The sequence below is a fragment of the Mercenaria mercenaria genome, chromosome 10 (assembly GCF_021730395.1).
Source record: "Mercenaria mercenaria strain notata chromosome 10, MADL_Memer_1, whole genome shotgun sequence".
Classification (NCBI taxonomy): domain Eukaryota; kingdom Metazoa; phylum Mollusca; class Bivalvia; order Venerida; family Veneridae; genus Mercenaria; species Mercenaria mercenaria.
Window position 1 is genome coordinate 8,053,258 of NC_069370.1, and position 24,481 is coordinate 8,077,738.

At 36.4% G+C, this 24,481-nt stretch overlaps 2 protein-coding genes and 1 long non-coding RNA gene across 3 annotated transcripts; 2 read left to right on the forward strand and 1 right to left on the reverse strand.

The window, feature by feature from the left end:
* Positions 1-2,356: 2,356 nt before the first annotated feature.
* On the forward strand, positions 2,357-3,923 carry LOC123560575 (uncharacterized). The gene is made up of 2 exons (XR_006688273.2): positions 2,357-2,945; positions 3,345-3,923. It is a non-coding gene; the product is annotated as an uncharacterized LOC123560575 (long non-coding RNA).
* Positions 3,924-13,838: 9,915 nt separating this feature from the next.
* LOC123560576 (uncharacterized) lies at positions 13,839-17,562 on the reverse strand. Its single transcript, XM_045352742.2, has 3 exons — positions 16,911-17,562; positions 15,751-15,944; positions 13,839-14,317 (listed from the first exon to the last, which is right to left on the reverse strand). Exons 1-3 carry the CDS (start codon positions 17,375-17,377, stop codon positions 14,070-14,072), a joined length of 909 nt encoding a protein of 302 aa, XP_045208677.2. The 5' UTR covers positions 17,378-17,562; the 3' UTR covers positions 13,839-14,069.
* A 3,525-nt stretch (positions 17,563-21,087) lies between these two features.
* On the forward strand, positions 21,088-23,900 carry LOC128546288 (uncharacterized). Its single transcript, XM_053516683.1, has 3 exons — positions 21,088-21,234; positions 22,722-23,112; positions 23,800-23,900. The coding sequence occupies exons 1-3, from the start codon at positions 21,088-21,090 to the stop codon at positions 23,898-23,900; spliced, it is 639 nt and encodes a 212-aa protein (XP_053372658.1).
* The last annotated feature ends 581 nt before the right edge of the window (positions 23,901-24,481 follow it).

Consider the following 24,481-nt stretch of genomic DNA (forward strand, 5'->3'; position numbering starts at 1 on the left):
CTATATTAAGCAAAATGTAAACTAATTAGAAATTAAGAAAAAACAAAATGGCGTCCTAAATCCAATAGGCCCCCATAAAAACAACATTTAAACCAGAATTATCGTGGAGTTTATGTCAAATTGTCTCATATCTTTTACATATAATAAGCTGGTTATTGTACGTAAAAGTATGCAGTTTACCTAAGATGAAAAACAATTCAATACGGGGCAATAGTGAAGTATACGGACAAAATTGCCGAGTCATTCAGCGGTAGAAATTGTCGTGAAGCAGCGATAACTTCCTTATTTATTAACAAAACATATGCGTATGAGATCATTTTTTCTAAGTTTGATCAGTTCCCATCTGATAATCATGGTTTTGAGGCAAAATTACATTAAAGGTGTTTTCAGTTTTATTTCTTTTCCAGTAAACAGGAAAATGGTGCAAAAAAATGGTATTTTCAAATAGTCCTCAGTTATTTTTTTATTTTTTATTTTTTGCTCTGTAGAGTTATTTTCATTGCAATTATTTTGCTGAAGTGACATGAAATATCTATGCTTGGCATGTAGGTAGCATTTTCACAATGAAATAATAACATGACAGAATTTGTCATGGAAACTTAGATCATACACCACCACTACAATTTGGGGTCTCATTTTTAGCTGATCTTGCAGTAGTTTGACTGAAGATATTTTTCTTGCATTAAACATGGCCCCCACTTTTCGTTTAATTTTTATTAGCTCTGATAATATTCTTCGGGAAAATGTAAGTTAAAGATATTTTAAATTGGTCTTGACGTTTGCTGCAGCCACTGGAAATTTGTCATTTTTAGCTCACCTGAGCACGAAGTGCTCAAAGGTGAGCTTTAGTGATCACCCTGTGTCCGGCGTCCGTCGTCGTCCGTCGTCCGTCCGTCCGTCCGTCCGTCCGTCGTCAACAATTTGATTGTTAACACTCTAGAGGTCACATTTTTGGCCCAATCTTAATGAAACTTAGTCAGAATGTTGCCCTCGATAAAATCTTGGACGAGTTCGATATTGGGTCATCTGGGGTCAAAAACTAGGTCACCAGGTCAAATCAAAGGAAAAGCTTGTTAACACTCTAGAGGTCACAATTTTGGCCCAATCTTAATGAAACTTGGTCAGAATGTTACCCTCAATAAAATCTTGGACGAGTTTGATATTGGGTCATCTGGGGTCAAAATCTAGGTCACCAGGTCAAATCAAAGGAAAAACTTGTTAACACTCTAGAGGTCACAATTTTGACCCAATCTTAATGAAACTTGGTCAGAATGTTATCCTTAATAAAGTCTTGGACGAGTTTGATATTGGGTCATCTGGGGTCAAAAACTAGGTCACCCGGTCAAATCAAAGGAAAAGCTTTTTAACACTGTAGAGGCCGCATTTATGGCTATATCTTCATGAAACTTGGTCAGAATGTTAAACTTGATGATCCTAAGGTCAATTTCGAATCTGGGTCATGTAGGATCAAAAACTAGGTCACCTGGTCAAATCAAAGGAAAAGCTAATTAACACTGTAGAGGCCACATTTATGACCGTATCTTAATGAAACTTGGTCAGAATGTTTATCTTGGTGATCTTTAGGTCAAGATTAAATCTGGGTCAGCTGGGATCAAAAACTAGGTCACTAGGTCAAATCAAAGGAAAAGCTTGCTAACACTCTAGAGGCCACATTTATGACTGTATCTTCATGAAACTTAGTCAGAATGTTAAACTTGATGATCTTTAGGTCAAATTCGAATCTGGGTCATGGTGGGTCAAAAACTAGGTCACGGGGTCAAATCAAAGGAAAAGCTTGTTAACTCTCTATAGGCCACATTTATGACTATATCTTCATGAAACTTAGTCAGAATGTTAAACTTGATGATCTTTAGGTCAGTTTCGAATCTGGGTCATGTTGGGTCAAAGACTAGGTCACGGGATCAAATCAAAGGAAAAGCTTGTTAACACTCTAGAGGCCACATTTATGACTGTATCTTCATGAAACTTTGTCAGAATGTTAAACTTGATGATCTTCAGGTCAAGTTCGAATCTGGTTCATGTTGGGTCAAAAACTAGGTCACGGGGTCAAATCAAAGGAAAAGCTTGTTAACACTCTAGAGGCCACATTTATGACTGTATCTTCATGAAACTTAGTCAGAATGTTAATCTTGATGATCTTTAGGTCAAGTTCGAATCTGGGACATGTCGGGTCAAAAACTAGGTCACGGGGTCAAATCAAAGGAATAGCTAGTTAACACTTTAGAGGCCACATTTATGACCATATCTTAATGAAACTTGTCAGAATGTTAATCTTGTTGATCTTTAGGTCAATAGGTCAGGTGAGCGATACAGGGCCTTCATGGCCCTCTTGTTATATAAAATAAAGAAGAACAGCTATTTAGTGTGTTGTAACCTTATGGATGATTGGGTTAATAATGTTCAGCGATAGCTGGATCTCAGCATCACATATTATGTTTTTTACATAATTTGTGCAACACGTTTAAATAAAATGATTTTGAACAATTCTCGGCGTAATATTAATGTTTTTTGACATGTATGAATTGTGTTTTCGCGGGTGGAATATCGAAAAGACAATGGCAGAATTAATGTTTTCTGTCGTCACTTTCAAAATAGAACTTGTAGAGAAAAGTTTGAAGTATTGTTGATCTATTACTTTATTATTGATAATGCCTGGAAATAAACGTAAATCAGGGAGTGGGACTGTTAAATATGAACTATTTCAAGAAGCTCCAGAAGGAGAAACAGTGACTCAGTAATAGAGGAGACAGTGAGATGTGAAAAGCGAGACGAATCTGTGAATGACATTCTTCCTGGACAGGTACCCCTGAGAAAACGGTCACAAATTCAGAATCCCACCCAGCCATGCTGGATGGCCAAAGGAAATCAGGCATTGATCCAAAATGGAAACAAGCGTTTCCCTGGATGACAGTCTCAAGAGAACGGTAATTTAAATCATTTTTAAGTAATCCCAAAAATACTGAACGGTCTATTGAAAGTTTCATATCATATGTATCAAGCGATCGGTGAACGTATTTAAAAAAAAGTGCAAACTATCAGTTGTTAAACAAATTGTAAGAAGACCACATTTTATATTTCAAATCTGATTCCTTTGGGGGAAAAATATTAGACATGCACTTAGAAAATAGGGAGGAAGAGTTGATGACTAATTAGAAATTAAGTTGTCCTGGCTTTACACACAGGGCTAGAGTATGTTTTATGTGTTTGTGTCTTTTTTTACATATAAGTTCCTGAAATTCATTAAAAAAACATTTAGATTTATCATAGCAGTGACGGATATCTTTGGCTTTGTAAAGAACAAAATTGTTTTAAATTTACTTCAGGCCAAGGTATGTTGTGTTCAGTTTGTGTAAAGCACCAGAGAAGGCCAAAGAAGTGTGTTCCTGATAGAGCCTTGTGGGTTAACTTGACATTCAATGTTCTTCAATCAGGCAATCATCTTTAATAAATAATAAAGACTCAGACTCACACAAGAAAGCATTGGTATTTGATGTTGCGGAAGCAAAAACAGGTGGTGGGATCGAGGCTTGTTTTGTGAGGGGTGAACCGTGAGGCAATGACAGCATCTATGACACTGCTTTACTTTCCGTGTAAGGAGGAAATTCCCCACACCACCAAATACAAAGCTTTAGTTGATGTAGCTAAGACATTAGGAGTGGATGTTCTAAATAGTTGGAGAAGGGGGATAACGCCAAGTACACAAAATTGATAAGTTTACGTTGTCATTCAGCAAATAAATTCCACAGGAATAGAAGACTGAAACTTTAATGTGCAGTGCTAAAATTGTGTTGTTTTAAATTATGTAAAATAAATAGTGGACATTTTCAGAAACTTACATAACTGGATAAGTTTACATTGTCATTCAGCAAATAAACTCCAGAGAAATTTTTTATGACACATTATCTCTGTTTGTTCTTGTTGAGCATGTAAATGATGCTTATTAAACATTGAAAATAACACTGTGTTTTTCACTCTGAAATGCACCAAAATGAGTTGTAGTAATACAAAATTTTCTGGGGGTGACCCCCCATCACCCCAGCACCCACCCCTTTGTCTACGCTCTTTTCAAAAAATACCCTTCATGCCTTCAAAAAATCCCGGCTAGAACCCTGTTACCTGCTATGCAGGATAACACAGTCCTGCATCTAACAGTCCTGAAATTGTTTTCTTTGATTTTCTCATATTTCTAGATATTTTTCCCATACTTTGATGCATATACATGTATATGGGAAGCAGAGGTCATTCTCTTTTCAGCAATAGCTTTTTCAACATATTCACGGCCTGTAAACAGTGGCTCCCTCTCTTTATGGAGGTAAGTTGAAAAAGAGCCAGTGATACTTCCGAGGCGGCACTAATGACCGGAACTATACAAGAAATGTGAACAAAGAAAGAGAGGGAGTTTACTTTTTACTTTCTGTAACAAATTTCAGACCTTATTTCAAAAAAGGGGAAATGTAGTTCCATTCAGAAATGGTTACACTTTTTAACTCCACTATTTGGAGAATAGGGGTGCTATTCTACTCGCCCCGGCATCGGCATCAGCATGAGCTTTTTAGCTCACCTGAGCACAAAGTGCTCAAGGTGAGCTTTTTGTGATCGCCCTGTGTACGTCGTCGTCTGTCGGCGTCAGTCGTCCGTTATCGTCAACAATTTGACTGTTAACACCCTAGAGGTCACAATTTTAGCCCAATATTAATGAAACTTGGTGATAATGTTACCCTCAATAAAATCTTGGACTTGTTCGATATTGGGTCATCTGGGGTAAAAAACTAGGTCACTAGGTCAAATCAAAGGAAAAACTTGTTAACACTCTGGAGGTCACAATTTTAGCCCAATCTTAAAGAAACTTGGTCAGAATGTTACCCTCAGTAAAGTCTTGGACAAGTTTAATATTGGGTCATGTTGGGTCAAAAACTAGGTCACTAGGTCAAATCAAAGGAAAAGCTTGTTAACACTCTAGAGGTCACAATTTTGGCCCAATCTTAATGAAAGTTGGTCAGAATGTTACCCTCAATAAAATCTTGGACGAGTTTGATATTGGGTCATCTGGGATCAAAAACTAAGTTACCAGGTCAAATCAAAGGAAAACCTTGTTAACACTCTAGAGGCCACATTTATGACTATATTATCACACAACTTGGTCAGAGTGTTAATCTTGATGATCTTTAGGTCAAGTTTAAATCTGGGTTAGGTTGGATCAAAAACTAGGTCACCAGGTCAAATCAAATGAAAAGCTAGTCAACACTCTATAAGCCACATTTATCACTGCATCTTAATGAAAGTTGGTCAGAATGTCAATCTTGGTGATCTTTAGGTCAGTTTTGAATCTGGGTTGGGTGGGGTCAAAAACTAGGTCACCGGGTCAAATCAAACGAGAAGCTTGTTAACACTCTAGAAGCCACATTTGTGATTGTTTCTACATAAAAGTTGGTCAGAATGTTAACCTTGATGATCTTTAGGTCAAATTTAAATCTGGGTCAGGTGGGTTCAAAAGCTAGGTCACCAGGTTAAATCAAAGGAAAACTCTAGCGGTCACATTTATAACCATATCTTAATGAAACTTGGTCAGAATGTTATTCTTGAAGATCTTTAGGTCAGATCTTCAGTGGGGTCAAAAACTAGGTCACCAGGTCAAATGAAAGGTTAAGCTTGTTAATAGACCTAATTTTAAATTTGAAACTCATGGGAATTGATAAGATTGTTTGTCTTGATGACCTCTAGGTCAGGTTCGAATCTGGGTCATGTTGGGGTCAAAAACTAGGTCACCCGGTCAGATCAAAGGTAAAGCTTGTTAACAATCTAGAGGTCACATTTATTACTGTATCTTAATGAAACTTGGTCAGAATGTTAATCTTGATGGTCTTTAGGCCCGGTTTGAATCTGGGTCATGTGGTGTGAAAAACTAAATCACCAGGTCAAATCAAATGTAAAACTAGTTAACACTTTATAAGCCACATTTATGACTGTATGTTTATGAAATTTGGTCAGAATGTTAATCCTGATGATTTTTAGGTCAAGTTGAAATCTGCATCAGGTGGAGTCAAAAACTAGGTCTCCAGGTCAAGTCAAAGGAAAAGCTTGTTATCACTCAAGAGGCCACATTTATGACTGTATCTTTATAAAACTTGGTCAGAATGTTAATCTTGATGATCTTTAGGTCCGCTTTAAATCTGGGTCAAGAGGGGTCAAAAACTAGGTCACAAGGTCAAATCAAAAGTAAAGCTTGTTAACACTCTAGAAGTCACATTTATGATATATCTTCATGAAAGTTGGTCAGAATGTTAATCTCGATGATCTTTAGGCCAAGTTCAAATCTGGGTTATGTGGCACCAAAAACTAGGTCACTAGGTCATATTAAAGGAAAAACTAGTTAACACTCTAGAGGCCACATTTATGACCATATCTTAATGAAACTTGGTCGGAATGTTAATATTGATGATCTTTAGGTCAATAGGTCAGGTGAGCAATACAGGGCCTTCATGGCCCTCTTGTTTGGTTGAAGTTTTTTGGCAACCTTTTTTTTCTTTGTTACTATTACTTTTATCTTACTGTAACTTCACATTAACATTGTTAAGCATGCAAACAAAGTATGTGCAGGGGATGGGCCCATTATACCCTAGGTCAAGGTAACCAAGGTGTTATACTTGGGTTATTTTTAAGGTTAAAGTTTTCGGCAACCTTTGTTTTTCTGTCATATCTTTGTTTCTATTGCCTATATATCTTACTGTAACTTCACATAAACATTGTCCAGTATACAAAGTATGTGCAGGAGCTGAGCCCATTATACCCAAGGTCAAGGTCACCAAGTTGTTATACTTGGAATTATTTTCATGTTAAGTTCTTTTCGAAAGCTTTGTTTATAGACATATCTTTGGTACTTTAAAAGATAATGACTTGAAATTAAAGATATTTCTTTATAATCATCATCTGCATGTGTGATTACAATCCCCATAACTCTAATTGTATTTCTGACAGAATCATGCCCCTTTCATACTTAAAGTTTTTTGGCAATCTTTGCTTGAAACCGAAAATGTATCTTTATCATCATCATCTGCATATGTGGTAACAATGACCATAACTCTGATTTGTATTTTTGACCAAATTATGCCCTTTTCATACTTAAATTTTTTGACAAACTTCGTTTTCTGGACATAACTTTGGTACAATATATAAGATAATGACTTGAAACCCAAAATATATCTTGGTGTATCCATAAATGTTTATATCTTGGTGTATCCATAAATTCATTTTACTGTCAAATCGCCGAATAGTGGAGCGCGCTGTCCTGTTATGTATGCAGGTCGATCTGCAGAGCAAAGGCATTTCTTGACTTGAGAACTTATGAAAGTTGTGAAAGAAGACTGATTCAAAATTAAAAGTGGACATACGTCTATATATTTTGCCTTATTTACACAAGTCCAAGATTTCAAAGACATCGTATGGATCTTGTTGAAAAGAATGTCTTATTACTGTTTTGGTGCGCCGTAAAACCCAATAAATAAATAAATGAATAAGTAAGTCGGCAGGTTTCACCCACGTGTGCATTTATGACAAAGAGGAGCAGCCAGCGCCACAGAGGAGGCGCTATGAACCAGAGTGGGAGCCAATGCTCTTTTAAGCTATCAGCAAGCTATTCATTTCCCTTGACGGGTGTTCTTACCTTTATTTTTACATGTCTAATAGATCTAGCCCTCGAACATAGGGTCATTAGTTGTATATTTCACAACAGTTATCATAGCCAATGACTTTTGAAATTGAACTGAATGGTGTAAACTATGCGGCAATGGTTTTGTTTACAATGGACTTGGTACGGCTTTCTGTACAAAATGGCCTAAAATAATGAGTTCAAAATTCTAAAACATTAAATTAAACATTTTGATAGATAAATAACGCTATTAAATCAAACAAGTATTTGAACGTCATGGTAAAAAAATAACGTTACTAGCATTTCTAGTTGTGGCGTCACTGACGATGTCATTTATATGTGAAATGTATAACGCTAGAAAAAACCGTGGCTTTTGCTATAAAATCAAGATATAAAAAATATTCACAATGGATAAACTTTTCATAACCAGTATTTACATTTGAATGTGGAAGGAAGGGGTACCTCTGGCACCTAACAAAATTTGTAAAGTTTACCGCTTGCAGATGCTGCATATTTTTCGAAGATCTGACATGTTGTCAAATTTAAACAGTCTTGTGTTCATTTAACCACAACATTTTGAAGTATGGAGATACGAAAGCTATATTGACAATTTCTTTATTAAATATTAAGAAGAAACAAGTGTTTTATCCAATAGGCCTAGACCCTACAGATTCGTAAAATGATTAGTACCACAAGGTTTGGCGCTAAGAAGTATTTTGGAGGAGTAAAATTTAATTCAACATTTTGAACGTAACTTAGTCAAAATTGAAATATGTTTTAAGTAATAATGTACTGTACTTGTCATGTGTCGCTTTCAGATCAACATTTATTAATAATGCCGATGTTCACGAAACATGTTCATACATTTAATACCAACTAATTTCAATGAAACGGCGTAAATTTCAAGTTAGTATATTCTTTCAACATAATACAGGTTTACATAATTTTGATAAATACCCATTTGAGTGAATTATCTGAAAGGAAAATGTTGACAATCTTGAATTTTACGCATGTTGGTGAAATACATAGAGGATCTTACAAATTGAGTGTGTTTTCTTACCGAATTTAATTCAACGAGTTAATTAACATAATAAAACGAGCGTTTTATCATTATTTTTTTAATAAATTTAAGGCAAGTGTTCCTTTCTCGTTCTTATAAGTGAATCTGTGTTATAGAATTTCCAGCATGTCATTTTTGTATTAAATGAAATTTACAAAACGACTCTGGAAAAACAGAACACAACCAGACTTAATTTGATTGAGTCTATGTTCATGATTTCTGATTTTTTTTTTTAAGTCTACTGTCATACGATTCATGAAATAAGGGTAAAAATCGTAATAAAAAATTCCTGAAAGAAAGGGAAAAGACAATATAAAGACAAAAGAAAGTGAAAGACATATAGTACAACACAAAAACCATAAAACCATAAAAATACCTATCACTTAGTAAGTGGGGTAACATATCTTTTATGACTCGCCTTGAAACAACACTGACCGGATATTATTTACCCCATAGGCAATATTGTAATACACAATAAAAGTCAAAGGGTAATTTTAAGATATTTGTTACAATTAAATCATTTTATGCTTAATGTGATTGTGTGCAATCTTGAATACAGGTGTAATTTCGAGAATAAACAAAATTTGTAATCGTTTTCACTACTCAGTTAAAGTTCGTTGGTCATGATCGGAAAGTCCCAAATTTATACAACTAATGTCACTATGTTCGAGCGCCATTACACATGTAACAATACAGACAAGAGGAGCAAATAAATCTCAATACTGTTCAAGGAAAACAGAACGTTTGCTAATAACTTAGATGGGTGTTACCCGTTAACAAATCACATAAGTTATATAGTAATAACATCCGTACGATGACTTTGAAATCTCTAACTTTTGTAAATAAGGGCGAAATATATAGACAGTGTCCACCTGTGGCAACGTTAAATGTCCAACGCCGCTAAATGTCGCAACCACCATTAAATGTCGCAAGGTTGACGTTAAATGTCGCAACCACCGTTAAATGTCGCAAAATCGTTTGCCGCTAAATGTCGCACCTTTAACGTTAAATGTCGCAAAAATTTGCCAACCGTTATGTCGCAACACCAACGCTAAATGTCGCACTTCCTATTTGACACTATGACTATCAATTCCTTGTGTATATTTACTTTTTTGAGGGAAGAAAAATTAACAGGTTTATGTAATACAAATAATTACCTTAATGATAAGTGCTGTTACATATAGCAACAAGAGGGCCTTGTTGGTCCTAGATCGCTCACCTGAGTTCCACACCTTGCTTTAACAGTCACGCAAGAAAAATATTTGTGAAATTATTTTGTAATAGGGCCAGTGTTTTAGGACAGAAATATTCTGAGGTTTATTCTAACTAAATACGATTTGGTAATAGTGTTGTATGGGTGGGGAACGGGGTGAATAACGACACAGAAATCTAAGACACAAACACACAGCACCAAGACAATTAATAGAAAATATAAATATTTTCATTTTTCAAGAGGGGGGGGGGGGGGGGGGGGGGGGAAGGGTTATGTGTGGGTAGGCGGAAAAGTAGGATAATGAGGGGAATGAGACTAAACCAAACAATTTTAAGAGACTAAAAGTAAAATAATATAAAAATTCCCGCTTTACCTGAAAGAATGTACAGAGGGCCACATAGGATCTTTCTCCGCCATTGAAGCTTAATAGTTACCTTATGACTTTAAATGTAAACCTCCAAACAAAGAAATAGAACCCATGGCTGATTAATAGAAAATCTTCGTTTTCTACAGCTGGTACAAAACACAGTCTTCGTGTCGCGTAGTTGAACATCCTGTTGTGTAACAGGCCTAGATTGTTGCCCGAGCCGATTCCCCCAACCCCAAACCCCACCCTTGTTGGCTTACTAGTGACTTATACTCATCAAAGTTGCACCCAACTATTTTGGAAATAATATTTTCTCAAAATGTAGACCCAAAACGCCCCAGAGGCGAACATTTTATATATTTCAAAATTCCTCATCAGGGGGAAGAACCCTTGACCCCTTAAAATGGGGGGAGTACCCCTCGAGTACCTTAAAATTAAGAGAAAAAAAATGCGCCAGAGGCAACCATTTTATACCTGATTTTCAACCTTTCCCATGGAGAGACCCTGAGCCCTCGAAAATGACAGGGATAACCCCTCCCATACACCGAAATTATGAACAGAAAATGCAATAAAAGTCCAGCATTCCATACTTGTATTTCAAAGTTGTCAATGGGAAAAGACCCTTACCACGTAAAATAAGGGAAGTGCCCCTCTAGTAAGTACCTAAAAAATAGACAAAAATGCACCACAGGCCAACATTTCATACCTGTATATAAAAAACTTTCCCACAAATACGGACAGAGGAACCCTACCGCACGTCGCCGGTGACGCTTATTTTAAACTGGTGCCACCCTCCCCACCTCCCATCCTCCATCAACAATTTCTGGCCCCGGCCTATTGTGTAACGAAATTCATGTCGACTAAAGACATGCGATACAACGCGCGACAATAGGGAGCGCGAGCTTAATGTCTCATGAGCTAAACAGGACTCCATAGAATTACATAGTTCAGACCTGAAATAAATTTAGTACTGTGGCGAGTACCACGTTAGTGCTCAAACCTTTAGATATGAAATATATAACGTATGTATGGTGCGGAACCACTGAAAAGCAAACGTGCAGATTAGAGTGAAAGGTCAATTCAGCCCTTCCCAAATCAAGCAATCATTACCCAGTCTTATCTCTAAGTTGTAAAGACTGTTTAACTTACCTTATTTTGCTGTGCGACATTTAGCGTTGGTGTTGCGACATAATATTATAACGGTGGGCAAATTTTTGCGACATTTAACGTTGAAGGTGCGACATTTAGCGGCAGACGATTTTGTGACATTTAGCGGTGGTTGCGACATTTAACGTCAACCTTGCGACATTTAACGGTGGTTGCGACATTTAGTGGTGTTGCGACATTTAATCGTTGCCACATCCACCTTCTGTTTAAACCGACCCAATTTAACAACTTTAAAAGTTCTAACGTCAAGAAATGCCATCGCTCTGCAGCTCGATCTGTATACATAAAAAGTATAACCATTTCTGAGTGGAACTACATTTTTTGAAAAAAGGTATTAGATGTGTTACAGAAAGTAAACAAGAGGGCCACGATGGCCCTATATCGCTCACCTGTTATCATTGCACTAGAGGACAAGAAGGTCCTCAGAAAAAAAAACAACAAAGGAAAGAAATTTAACCAAAAAGAAAGAAAAAATTCTTACAAGGTACAGATATTTCAAAATACACCTAAAAATTGGAGGTACCATCCATGTTGTATCACAGAAAAGTGGTCTCGATTTTTCCCTACGGCCAATAATAAAAAAGTTACTAAAATAAGCTATTTATAGTTAGGTAAAGGGAAGTAATTAAAAAGAAAATTATCGTAAGTGAACAAAAGAAGGATCTGCCAAATAAATCTGTTGACATAAATGAAATTTCAGATCAGTATCTTCATTAGTTACGGAGATATACCCATTTTAATTTGAAATAAAGGGAGGTAATTTGACATAAATTTCAAATAAGTCCTATAAGTACTTGTTAAACTGATATAAATCCATTTTGACTACTATCAGGAGAGGTAATCAGATATAAAATAACTGGAACCTACGATTGGATCTAATTTGTCATGGAATCCAAGATTTATTGTTGTTGAAGATATTTTGGAAGTTTGTATCAAATAAAACCATATATGAAGTCTCTGTATGCTGCAAAAGCCAAAATAGCCAATTTTGGACCTTTAAGGGGCCATAACTCTGGAACCCATGATGGAATCTGGCCAGTTCAAGAAAGGAACCAAGATCTTGCGGTGATACAAGTTGTGTGCAAGTTTGGTTAAAATCAAATCATAAATAAAATTGCTATTGTGCAGACAAGGTCAAAATAGCTAATTTTGGCCCTTTCAGGGGCCATAACTCTGGAACCCATGATGGAATCTGGCCAGTTCAAGAAAGGAACCAAGATCTTATGGTGATACAAGTTGTGTGCAAGTTTGGTTAAAATCAAATCATAAATGAAATTGCTAATGTGCAGACAAGGTCAAAATAGCTAATTTTGGCCCTTTCAGGGGCCATAACTCTGGAACCTACCATGGGTTCTGGCTAGTTCAAGAAAGGAACCAAGATCTTATGGTGATACAAGTTGTGTGCCAGTTTGGTAAAAATCAAATCATAAATGAAGCTGCTATTGTGCAGACAAGGTCAAAATAGCTGATTTTGGCCCTTTCAGGGGCCATAACTCTGGAACCCATAATGGGATCTGACCAGTTCAAGAAAGGAACCGAGATCTTATGGTGATACAAGTTGTGTGCCAGTTTAGTAAAATTCAAATCATAAATAAAGCTGATATTGTGCAGACAAGGTCAAAATAGCCGATTTTGGCCCTTTCAGGGGCCATAACTCTGGAACCCATAGTGGGATCTGGCCAGTTCAAGAAAGGAACCGAGATCTTATGGTGATACAAGTTGTGTGCAAGTTTGGTTAAAATAAAATCATAAATGAAACCACTATCATGCAGACAAAAAATTGTTGACTGACGCACGCACGCACGCACCATTCTCATCCATCAGATGTTCGTCAAAATCCCGAGACGAATATCCGGAGAACCACGGTAGATCTCTGGTATGCGAGAATGGCACGCACGGACGCACGCACGGACTGACGACGGACGATGGACGAAGGGTGATCACAAAAGCTCATCTTGTCACTATGTGACAGGTGAGCTAAAAATAAACTCACACTCTTTCTTTGTTTACTATTCTCATATAGTTCCGCTCGGAAGCATGACTGGCTCTTTTTTCAACTCACCTCCGTAAAGAGAAGGAGCCAATGTTTACAGGCCGTGATATTGTACCTTGTGAAATTCCGTGGGGGTTTTAACATTTTTAAAAAAATCGTCTGTTTAGGTGGTTCCAAAGTTTAATGACCTTCCTTTTTTTGAAAACTTTGTCAAGGGCATAACTCGGAACATTCCTTCTTGATAGTGTATATATGCTTTAAATTTATTTGATGACCCTTATCAAAGTCTGACAAGAGTATTGCCATGCTAATTTCAGACATATATGTATATAATATTACCCACAACTTCTTTTCACCTAAATTCATCAAGTATCAAGTCTACTGCTTTATTCTGCAATAGATTAATTCATTTTCAAATATTAAAGATACATGTTCTTTATTTTTTATATTCCCACCTCACAGGTACATTTTTCTTTAACACAACACCTTTGTGACTGAAAAGCCCCTTATGCTCCAGTTATTTCGGGGAGCATCCAGCACTAAGACAGTATGTTCTCTAAGAAAGCATGAAAACAGCTGATTAGTCAGTGTTATATATCTTTATTATGTTATCGTCTTGTTTGAATGCGATCTCTTTAAGCAGTGTATAACTAAGACAAGAACAATTAAAATGGTTAACCCAAATAACTGCTTGAAATGATGCACAAAAAATCGAATAAGGAGTGCGTCCCAGCCATGCCACGTTGAGTCATGGTGATGCTGCATGTAAGTTGCCACGTCGTTCTGTTCTAGAATCAGAAATTCATCTTGATACGGATAGTTGAGGTATCTGCCCCATAAATAAGTCGTTCCTGTAAGGTAAAATATCAAAGTATTTGAATGGATTTAAGGTGTCCGATCCACAAATATACATGTTCTATATAACACTGCTATTGAAATATATCAAATATTGATGCCTGGTAACATCAAATAATTTTGGTGTCATTTGAAAGTGTGATGCCTACTGAAAGGTAAATATAAATTGCATGACAAAATCTGGGCAGTTGTATTTGCCAATAATAAAATAACGCGTCCCTACCTACCAAATATTTTACCCATGCACCAATGAGTTTGGTTTGTTTGTTGGCCAATCATTTTACAAGTATGAATTCAATCCACTTGCCGATAATGTGTTAAACTGTCATTCGCCTTGAGATATATAGATGCTAAAATAAGTTTAAACCAAATGTACGTTGAATTAAATTTAAATTAATTTATAAAAGACGCCTGTTTCTTGTGGTTTTTTTTTCTCTCTTGATCCTGCCACTATATCTTAAATTTCGTGTTGTTTTTTTTTCGCTCCGCGCCCTTGCTTCGAAAACATCCCAGCATTTTTTTTTCTTTTTATAAATCTTGAATTTTCTGCTCCGCGACTCCGTCCAGCGAAAACACAATAACCAAACAGTTGCAATAGCGAGGTTGCACTGCGAAAACACGAAAATCAAATAGTTGCAATGGCGAGGCTTCACTGCGAAAACACGATAATTAGCGAAACAGTGCTGCGGAAAATTCAACGAGAAGAAAGAGTTAATAAGCGTCCTGCATCCTTACTGTTTAATCAAACTTTTAGTGAAATCGCTATCTACGCAGTTATCTCGTTTTACTAATTCCACTATGTCAGCTATCCAGGTAGTAGGGTGGCTGGTTTCTCCCATTCCATTATTTCGTTCTGTCTCAGCGAAACAACGACAAAGTTCTTTATGGCGCCAACATCAAGGGACGAACACTAACATTGTTGTACACCCATATGGGTAGGGGACTTCTGTATTGCTTCTGCAATACCCGCTCACTTGTTTCGACATACTTTCGGAGACATAACAGTCAATACGACAGTAACAATATTGACATTTGTACCTATTTATCTTACCTGTTGTAAGCACTGTATTTGGATACGGGAATATGAACCATCGATTTATCTTACCTGTTGTAAGCACTGTATTAGGATACGGGAATATGAACCATCTATTTATCTTACCTGTTGTAAGCACTGTATTTGGATACGGGAATATGAACCATCTATTTGTCTTACCTGTTGTAAGCACTGTATTAGGATACGGGAATATGAACCATCTATTTGTCTTACCTGTTGTAAGCACTGTATTTGGATACGGGAATATGAACCATCTATTTATCTTACCTGTTGTAAGCACTGTATTTGGATACGGGAATATGAACCATCGATTTATCTTACCTGTCGTAAGCACTGTATTTGGATACGGGAATATGAACTATCGATTTATCTTACCTGTCGTAAGCACTGTATTTGGATACGGGAATATGAACCATCGATTTGAGTTTGGCAGGTGATCTAGAACTGATTTTAAGAATTGATGTCTCGGAGTTACTCCAAAAAAATCATTGGATGTTCCAACTGGGAAGGTTAAATGTTGAACTACACTTTTATTCTGTCTAAATGCTCGCTCAGTAAGTTCATCCAAACTGAAATGGAGTTTTAAACATTTGTCTACTAATTCATCCTCGGCGAGATAATCAAATTACAATGGCAAATGAGATCAAATTAGTAAAATCAAGGATATTGATGAATTTTTATTCTTTCTTTTAATCAATAGTTTATAAAACAAAACTAATAACAAGAGATAACTATTCATGCAGTAGTTGATATAGGCCGTTTCGACATGCGCACATTTCGTTGTGTCGCTGTAGCGCGCATAACGAAATTTTTAGTTTTGTGCTTCGTTCTAGCGTTCGCGACATCAAAAATTAATGACGAACAGAAATGCTTTGTTGTTTCGCGTTTGCATGCGCGCCATTAACAAAAAAAATTTTTGGTATGTTGGCACGCGCAAGGACAACACAACGAAATTATTACATAAACGTGTGCGCGCCAAAACGACATAAAGAAGCTCGGCGTGCGCACCAACTCGCTAAAACGAAATATTTAGTAATAGCACACACGTCCCGTTCTGTGTTTCGTTACGTCGCGTTAGTGCGTGCCAAAAAGACACACAAAACTTTCAAATTCCGTTATGGCACGTTGTCAAGACGAAAAACAAAAACAACAACGAAATGTACTACAGATGCTGCGACACAAAGAAATGTCTTAAATCAGCCAACATCACTTCAAGTCCGAATAGATTAGCCCATCCGACCACACTGGCAGCTCAGTTGGTCAATGCAGCGGGTATAGCACATCTGGATTGTTTGGATCGTCACATTATCAAGGGAATGGTATCGCCATTTTACTGATATTAATACACATATATGATATTTTTATATTAAAAGCATTCAGTATACATACATAAAATATTAACTAAATGAAATATGAATATTCGTGTATTATAAAACGTCAGTCACATCAATAAGAAGACTTATAATTTCTTAATACAGTTCTTACATATGAGGGGCATGGAAGGAGCTTAAGATAAAAACAGACGAAATGCTTACTTGTGTTTGCATGTCACGTCCATGTCCGCATACCAGCCTCCGTAATGATACGTTGACAAATACTTGACAATATTTAGACGTCGAACCCAGTAGTCGTAACTATGATAAATAGGTTCTAAATGTGGATAATGTTCACGCATTAATTTCAAAATTGAAGTCTCATTCCAAAGATAATGGGTATAATTTTTGTGTGCGCGAATCCACGTGTCCCGTGCTTTTGTAAGTTCTACCGGTGGAGTTTTGCTCTTAAGAGGAAAATAAATTTGGTGTATAACGTTCGATATACGTTCTGTATTATGAAGTTTATTCTTGTGCCTCATGGAGCAAGTATCACATACTTCCACGTTGACATTAACATGAAGAGCAAACTCTTTTATAAGATATCCGAGGTTTCGAAATAAAAAAATAAAAACAAAAATTCCAGCTATACAGCCAATATAATATAGATTAACTCTAACAGTTTTCATTTTTCTCTTGCTACTGTGGCGGAATACGAATCTCAACAAGTCTGATCAATATTTCATAATATCCTAGGCTAGAGGGAAATTTCAATCTGTTTACCGTCACAGTAGGTGGAATTCAATATGACAAATCAGATACGTAAATATAAAATTACGGGTTGTCATAAAAGCTATATCACTGGTCAGTATTCAAGCCCATTCTTGATAATCTTTACACGCACGAAATATATTTTCTCTTTTCTATTCTATATGATAGTTCAGTTGGTACCTACCACTTTTACAAATATAAGAACTACAAATACATATGACGGTAACAATAACGTAAGCTAGTTATTGTAAAGATAAAGAAACTATAATTTAATGTATCAGTATTGAACGTTTGTCATTATCATAAATGATGATGATGATGATGATTCATTTGCAATATCCATGAAATATCTTAATCTGAGACAACACAATAAATACCGTTTACAGAACGGAAATATTTTGTTTTATTTTAATCGTTTAATGAAATATAAAAACTGAAAATGTCCCGAAACATACTCAGTTAGTCTTTGTATTTATACATTCATATTTATACAAAACAGAAGAAACTATAAATGTAATACTGGCCGTAATTTTTCATGCATTATATTTCTCCAATTATTGCAAACTTTGCTTTTAAGTGTTTGTGTATGTTTGCTAGCAACCAGTCACGTGGGCTCTCAGTCAAAGAGTGTTTGTTGAGCCATTAGGTTAATTTCGGATTCACTGCGAGCCAATTATCTGAATTTAGATAACATATTGATTATAACTAGCAAAAGAATTTATTGTGGAATGTAGAAAAATCCATTCGTTGTATGAGTAAACCAGATTAAGTTAAATTTTATAGTCAAAATATCGACATGGTAGTGTACACTTGATGAGTGAAACTCCCATTGAAAATCATTAAGCTGTCTTTTCAAGTATATATTTGTAAAATGAATGCCAACTTTTACATTAAAATTCAGTCGAAAGACCGATGAAATCTTTTTAAGGGAGGGGCAGCGGTCATGTTTTTTTTTTTTTTTTTTTTTTTTTTTTTTTTTTTTTTTGTTTTGTTTTTTTGACGGCTACTACATACAAGCAGTATTCTGACTAAAATATCTATTTCCAGCGACAGCGTGAGCATTCATTTTGCAAATAATTTAAATAATTTTGATGAAAAAGGCAAGATCAAGTCAATCATTTCAGATATGTTATATTTTCTTTAATTCTTTAAGTATTCGACTTGTATTTCACAAGTAAATACGAACAGGCAGAAAAAACCCGTATTGTACCGTTTACATTATATGTTACCGGACTACTTTCATTAATTAATTAATAATTATATAGGACCTGACACAGTTCTATGAATAGCGCAAAAAAGTTTTACTAAGTTCCATTTTAACGTTAATAAATATTAAAGATTTCGTTTAATAACAAAATTCCAAACAAAAAGGTTTAGGTTTTATTACTGATTACAAGAAGTCCAGTTAAATACATAGAGTATACAAGTCAAATGGTTTATCGCGGCCAGAAATTTGTACAAACCGGACAGAAGTTGCGAAATTGTCATTTGTGCAGGAAAGAAGCGTTTGTGCAGGAAAGAAGGACCCCCCCCCCCCCCCACCAATCCTGGAAATTTTGAAATTTAGCACTTCATTTTTTGCATTCTGGGGCAGTTTTATGGACTAACCTGTTAAATTTGGGAAAAATGATAAAATCAAGCTTTCTTGAAGGTAAAAGTTTCTTTTAGATAAATAATATGAATTATGTCGGGGTCGTAAGTAGCAGCAGCCGCATATACTTTACATGCAGTCCTAATGTTGCCTTTTTCGAAAAACATTTTCTTTCCTTCTTGTCTTCCTTCCTTTTTTAAAGATTTTCCAGAGGGGGTCCGGACCCCTGGTCCCCTCTGGATCCGCGCATGGTGACATATCACGCTTTCTGTTTATGCAGGTAAACTTGTGTTTGGTTAAATTTCAACAGAGCACAATTGTCTGAACAGTGTACAAACTCATTACTGTTTTTTCAGGCAAGGGTGGAAAAAAAGTGGTAGAAAATGAAAGCAGTAACATTTTTATTAAAAAAAAATAAACAATGAGACAAACATTTCCAACATCTTTGGACGGTTCAAAAATCCCATGTTAACATACGATAAAGCCCGAAACGCGTGAAAATGTTCCGAATGTAAATCGGGTGAAGTAAGCGCTCTAGATTGATTAAACTGGGCGAGTCTACTTACTTATTACTTGAGGATGAAAAAAAACGTGTTTTTTAAATGTTGCTCTTAAACAAGGGTGGTGGTTGAACTACTAAATGTACAACAACAGTTAATTCACAACAAATCGTACGGTATGTTTTATAATCAGTAGAAGCTAGTCGTATTTACGCTTATGAGACCTGTTTCACCCACAAGTAAAGAATTCACAGGTCCATCATGAAATATTTTCCCCAGCACGTATATACTTGTCCTATTCAAAATGATCGCGGCCTCATCGGCCGCGATCAATAAGCAGTAGCCATTAAATGGGTATTGTCACGTGATATTATACCAGCGTGTGTAGTAGCAGTTAAGGGGCAGGTAATCCAGACTACGAGTGGATTATTAGGACAGTGCATATCGGTGGCCTGGGCAGTTACACCAGGAAAGTTGTTGTTGTTGTTGTTTTTTTCGTAGATCTTAATACGTTGCTTGCACCCAAACAGTCTTGGTCAGACGTTTTATTACTGAATCGTGACGTTGTGCAGGAATTAGAGTGGTTGCTAGAGTCGGTTGATTACTGGAATTTACGTGTTCTATTCAAGCGTGCGTCCCATTTAGGCTATGGGGGTGTATACCAGGACAAGGTGGTGTCCGGCGATTGGAACAAGCGTGTGACGTGCCTGTCGTCAAACGAACGCGAATTAAGCTTTCGGGAAGCTGTTGAAACGATTAACAGTTCAGGTCCTCACAGACAATATTTCGTTTATGACAAACGTGAATCATATGGGGTGGGTGGGTGTCCGATCCCCTGGTTGTCCGATCTAGCGCGGGCTATATTGACCGAAGCGATAGAACATGGAATCTCATTTCGTTGCGCTCATATTGCAGGCAAAATGTTCGACAAACACCGACAACTGGAAGTTGCACCTTGCACTTTCCAGGTACATCGACAGATAATTCGGACCACAGATAGGTTCGCGTGTTGCCAGAACGCTCAGTTATTCCGATACAAAAGTTGGTATTGGGATCCTCGATGCGTTGGCGCAGGAGAATTGGTAATTCGAAAACAATTTTGTGAATCACCCGTTTTGCTTAATTCAACAGGTTTCTGCTGTGATAAAGACTCAGAAAGCTTACGCAACGATAATCGCGCCAATGTGGAAGGCTAAGACTTAATTTCGTCAACTCCGAAGTTTGATAATCAAACCACCTTTGATTATTCCGAACAGTGCAATCGTATTTCGAGCAATGGATCAGACACTGGAACCGTGCCGGAACCGGAAATGGCGGATTTATACCGGGAGAGTTTGTGGCGGAAAAATTTAAAGAGTAAAGGTTGGTCAGAAGATTCAGCGCGAAGAATGCAGTATTACTTAGCTAAGAGCAAAGACAGTTCCTATCACAAGGTGATAGGTCGTTACGCAGATTTTTGTAAGTCGTTAGGTTTTAAATTCCCTCAAAATTGCACTGCCGTTTTAGCCGAGTGCGTGAACCTTCAGATATTTCAAACATGCCTAACTCTTTGTTAAGGACTACATTAGCTGCTTTGGGTCGCCTCTATGACCTTACACGTATTAGTAGCATTGTAAAATGCCCTGAGATACGATTGCCTATGGTCAGACTTGTTACTAGTAAATCCGGTACTATTCCACCTATGGTGCGTTGAAAAGTCATGCCAATTCAGAAATTCCACGCATTATTTGAAAGTTGACCAGATATTGCAGAGCTTAGCTTGCGAAATTATTACGACATGAAAACTATTACGTTGTCAGCTCTCACGATCATGCTTCGGTCATCTGACTTCGCGCCTAACGCACAGGTCGCTGTACCTGATCATGTTGACCAGATTTGTTTCAGTAGAAACCAGGTAGAAATTCGTGAAAAGATGCTAAGTTTATATTCTTTGTTATTAAAGTAGCATGCCTCCAGATTTGGCTAAAAATAATCTTTCTTTCAAATTGAAGTTTGGTCATATTATGAACATTAGAATATGAATTTTTGTTTCTAAAATATTTTAAAAGTTCAAAATCAAGAATAATAAAAAGATGACCGCGTTGGGAATCGAACCCCGGCCGCCGCGGCAATGAAGATATTTTCCTGTCGTCGTAACTAATAGCGCTATAGCTGAAGTAGTGAATAAAGACTACAAAATATAGATATTTACAATCGAGACAGTTTACCTGGAGTAAAAGCGTGACAAACGCTTTGCGATTTTCATCGTAAAAAGTAGTAAAAACAGCAAATTCTCATGTGTTTCCGTAACATAAAGTAAAGTAATTAAGTTTTAAAGCCTTCGTAAGAAATATAGCATTTATAAATTTCAAGATATCTAAAAGATTTTTATTTTTTTGTTGTCGAACGATCTAGAGGCATGCTGCTTTAAGAACGATACAAGTCGTACAGGTTTCAAGGTTGTTCTACCACATGCAGACAATACACAATTAGCCCCTCTTTACGCTCTTGAACAATGTTGAATAATATTTTGATAGAACCAATGATAAACGATCCGAAAACGGAGCTGTATTCCTGTCTTAAATCTCCATCTGCCCATCCGAATCTCATCAGTGGCAAAAATTCTTCAGAAGTCTATCAAACATGAGGGTTTCAGGCCCGTAGCCAGAGGTAAAAACTAGAGAGATATTTTCTGGGGGGGGGGGTGGGGAGCATGCTCCCCCGGGAATTTGTTTTTCAGGGTGCCATTTCGTTTTTTTCCCGCATTTCAACATGTTTTTATATTTCGAAATAGCCAACTATATATGCTATCTAGGTCAGTAACACATGGTATATTTCGTCTTCTTACAATAGGTAATATTACATTTTTGAAATTCAGCAAAAAATATATGTCTATAGTTTGATAAATAGTGCGTATGACATGTCAGATCTAAAAGATCAAATGTTGTCGGAGCTATATATGAAACGCGTATGACACCAATGTATCCTGTCAAAAGCAAGTAACTTGGCTAACTTAGTATGCTATGGCCTTGACGTTTGACCAGTTAATCTCAAAACGTTAGACGAATGACACCCAATGCATTTTTAATAAGCTGAGGCTATTTCCAGTTAAGAGTTCGCTTTGACCTTGACCTTTGAAATACTGACACTCTCCACTCATCTCCCCTCTCCTAGGGACATAAAGATTATTAGGAAAATGACAATGTTATATGCTACGCATGCTTTTCTTTTTATTTTTTAAGGGAAAGCGAAAAGGAAATTTTCGTTCTCCGCGAAACTACAACTTTCCAGGAAGAACTGATAAAGAAACAGGAAATCAGGATAAACGACCAGGACGAACAGATAAACAATCAACAATTAAAGATAAACGCTTTAGTAGAAGAGGTCGCCGGTCTTAAAGTCGTCACTGGTAACAACAAGGATGACATTACGTCCAACAATCGGGAGATAAAAGGACTTGGAAGACAGATCTATATTGCAAATGAAAGGAATGACAAGAAGAAGAAAAAGCATTTGACAGAAAATAGAATAAGTTCATTTGCAAGAGGCAACAGTGGTATTTCGGGAAATTTTCACAGACGAAGTAAAAATTTAGTATATTTTCATTCTTGATATATAATTTATATTCAAATATCTGTAACTGAATTTGAGTAACATCTTTGTTAACGCCACAAGGATTCAATGGTAGCGTCCGCTTTCAGCGTGGGAGGTCGGGGTTCGATCCTTGGCCGCGTCATATAAAAAAAACGCCCTTGCTTGGCACTCGGTATACAAAGGGTTGTACCAGGAGGTAAAATAAATCCAGATAAGTGTGTTACATGGTACCTAGTTTGTTACACTAAAGCTCTGTGTTAAATGAAACTTAACTTTACCCTGTTACTATATTACGCTCAAGATTTTATTTGCATTGAAAGTAACTTTATGAATTGTATTACCGTACGTTCAACACTTAAGCTGCATTCAAAATTATATGCATCAGTTGAATTTAAGTGCGTTTAGGATATTAACTCATGAAGTGTACAGTATATTTAAGATTGTGTGACATTGATGAATTGTATTACAGTACGTTGAAACTTTTGATTTTATTCTTAATGATGAATCAATCCACAGTGCGTTCAAGATTCTAACTGCATTCAAAGCAACGTTCATGAATTATGAATTTTACTATATATTTAAGAATTTAGTTGTATTTAAAGTATCATTCATGTATTGGACTGCAGTATGTTCAACATTATAAATGTGAGACAAAGAAAACAACTTTGTTTTCTAGCAATGGGAGGTGGAATCGCATTTACGGCTTACTTGGACCACGATGGTGACTATGGAGATGGTCAAACAATTATATTTAATAGTGATGGGCAAATCGGTTAAATTTGCCAACCGATTAATCGGCATAATCGGACAAGCCAACCGATTCGATTAATCGGATATAATCGGATAATCGGTTACTATAATTGCATATCTATAAGTTACCTCAGAGTGTATGTTTTATGTCATTACTTAAGAAATGAACCACAAAAACATCAAATATCCTATTTCTATTGTATCCCTTCATAAACACGAGTAAGTTAACAGCATAAAAGTAAAATATTTGTGAAGATAGCAAACTTCAAATCAGGTACTCGTCTTAATTTCACCAGGGACTTATCCAGTGATATTGTGTTATTAAATTAAAATTATTTTGAGCAAAAAAGTATTAATGATTTATTAATTCTTAGATAACGACTGGAATGATTTCAATCCCACATAATAAAAAATTAAAATACCCTTGCTAATATGCTTGCCTAAGTCTTACGGCATGCTATGCATACTGCTATACTAATGTCAAGAGTTTAGGTTGATGGTTTTCCCGGCTTAATTTTGTAAAAGCCATATATTTTCCAAAATCTGGGTGATTACAGATGATCTCAATTTCTGTCGAGGGACTTTGGAGGAAGCCATTTTTACGTAGA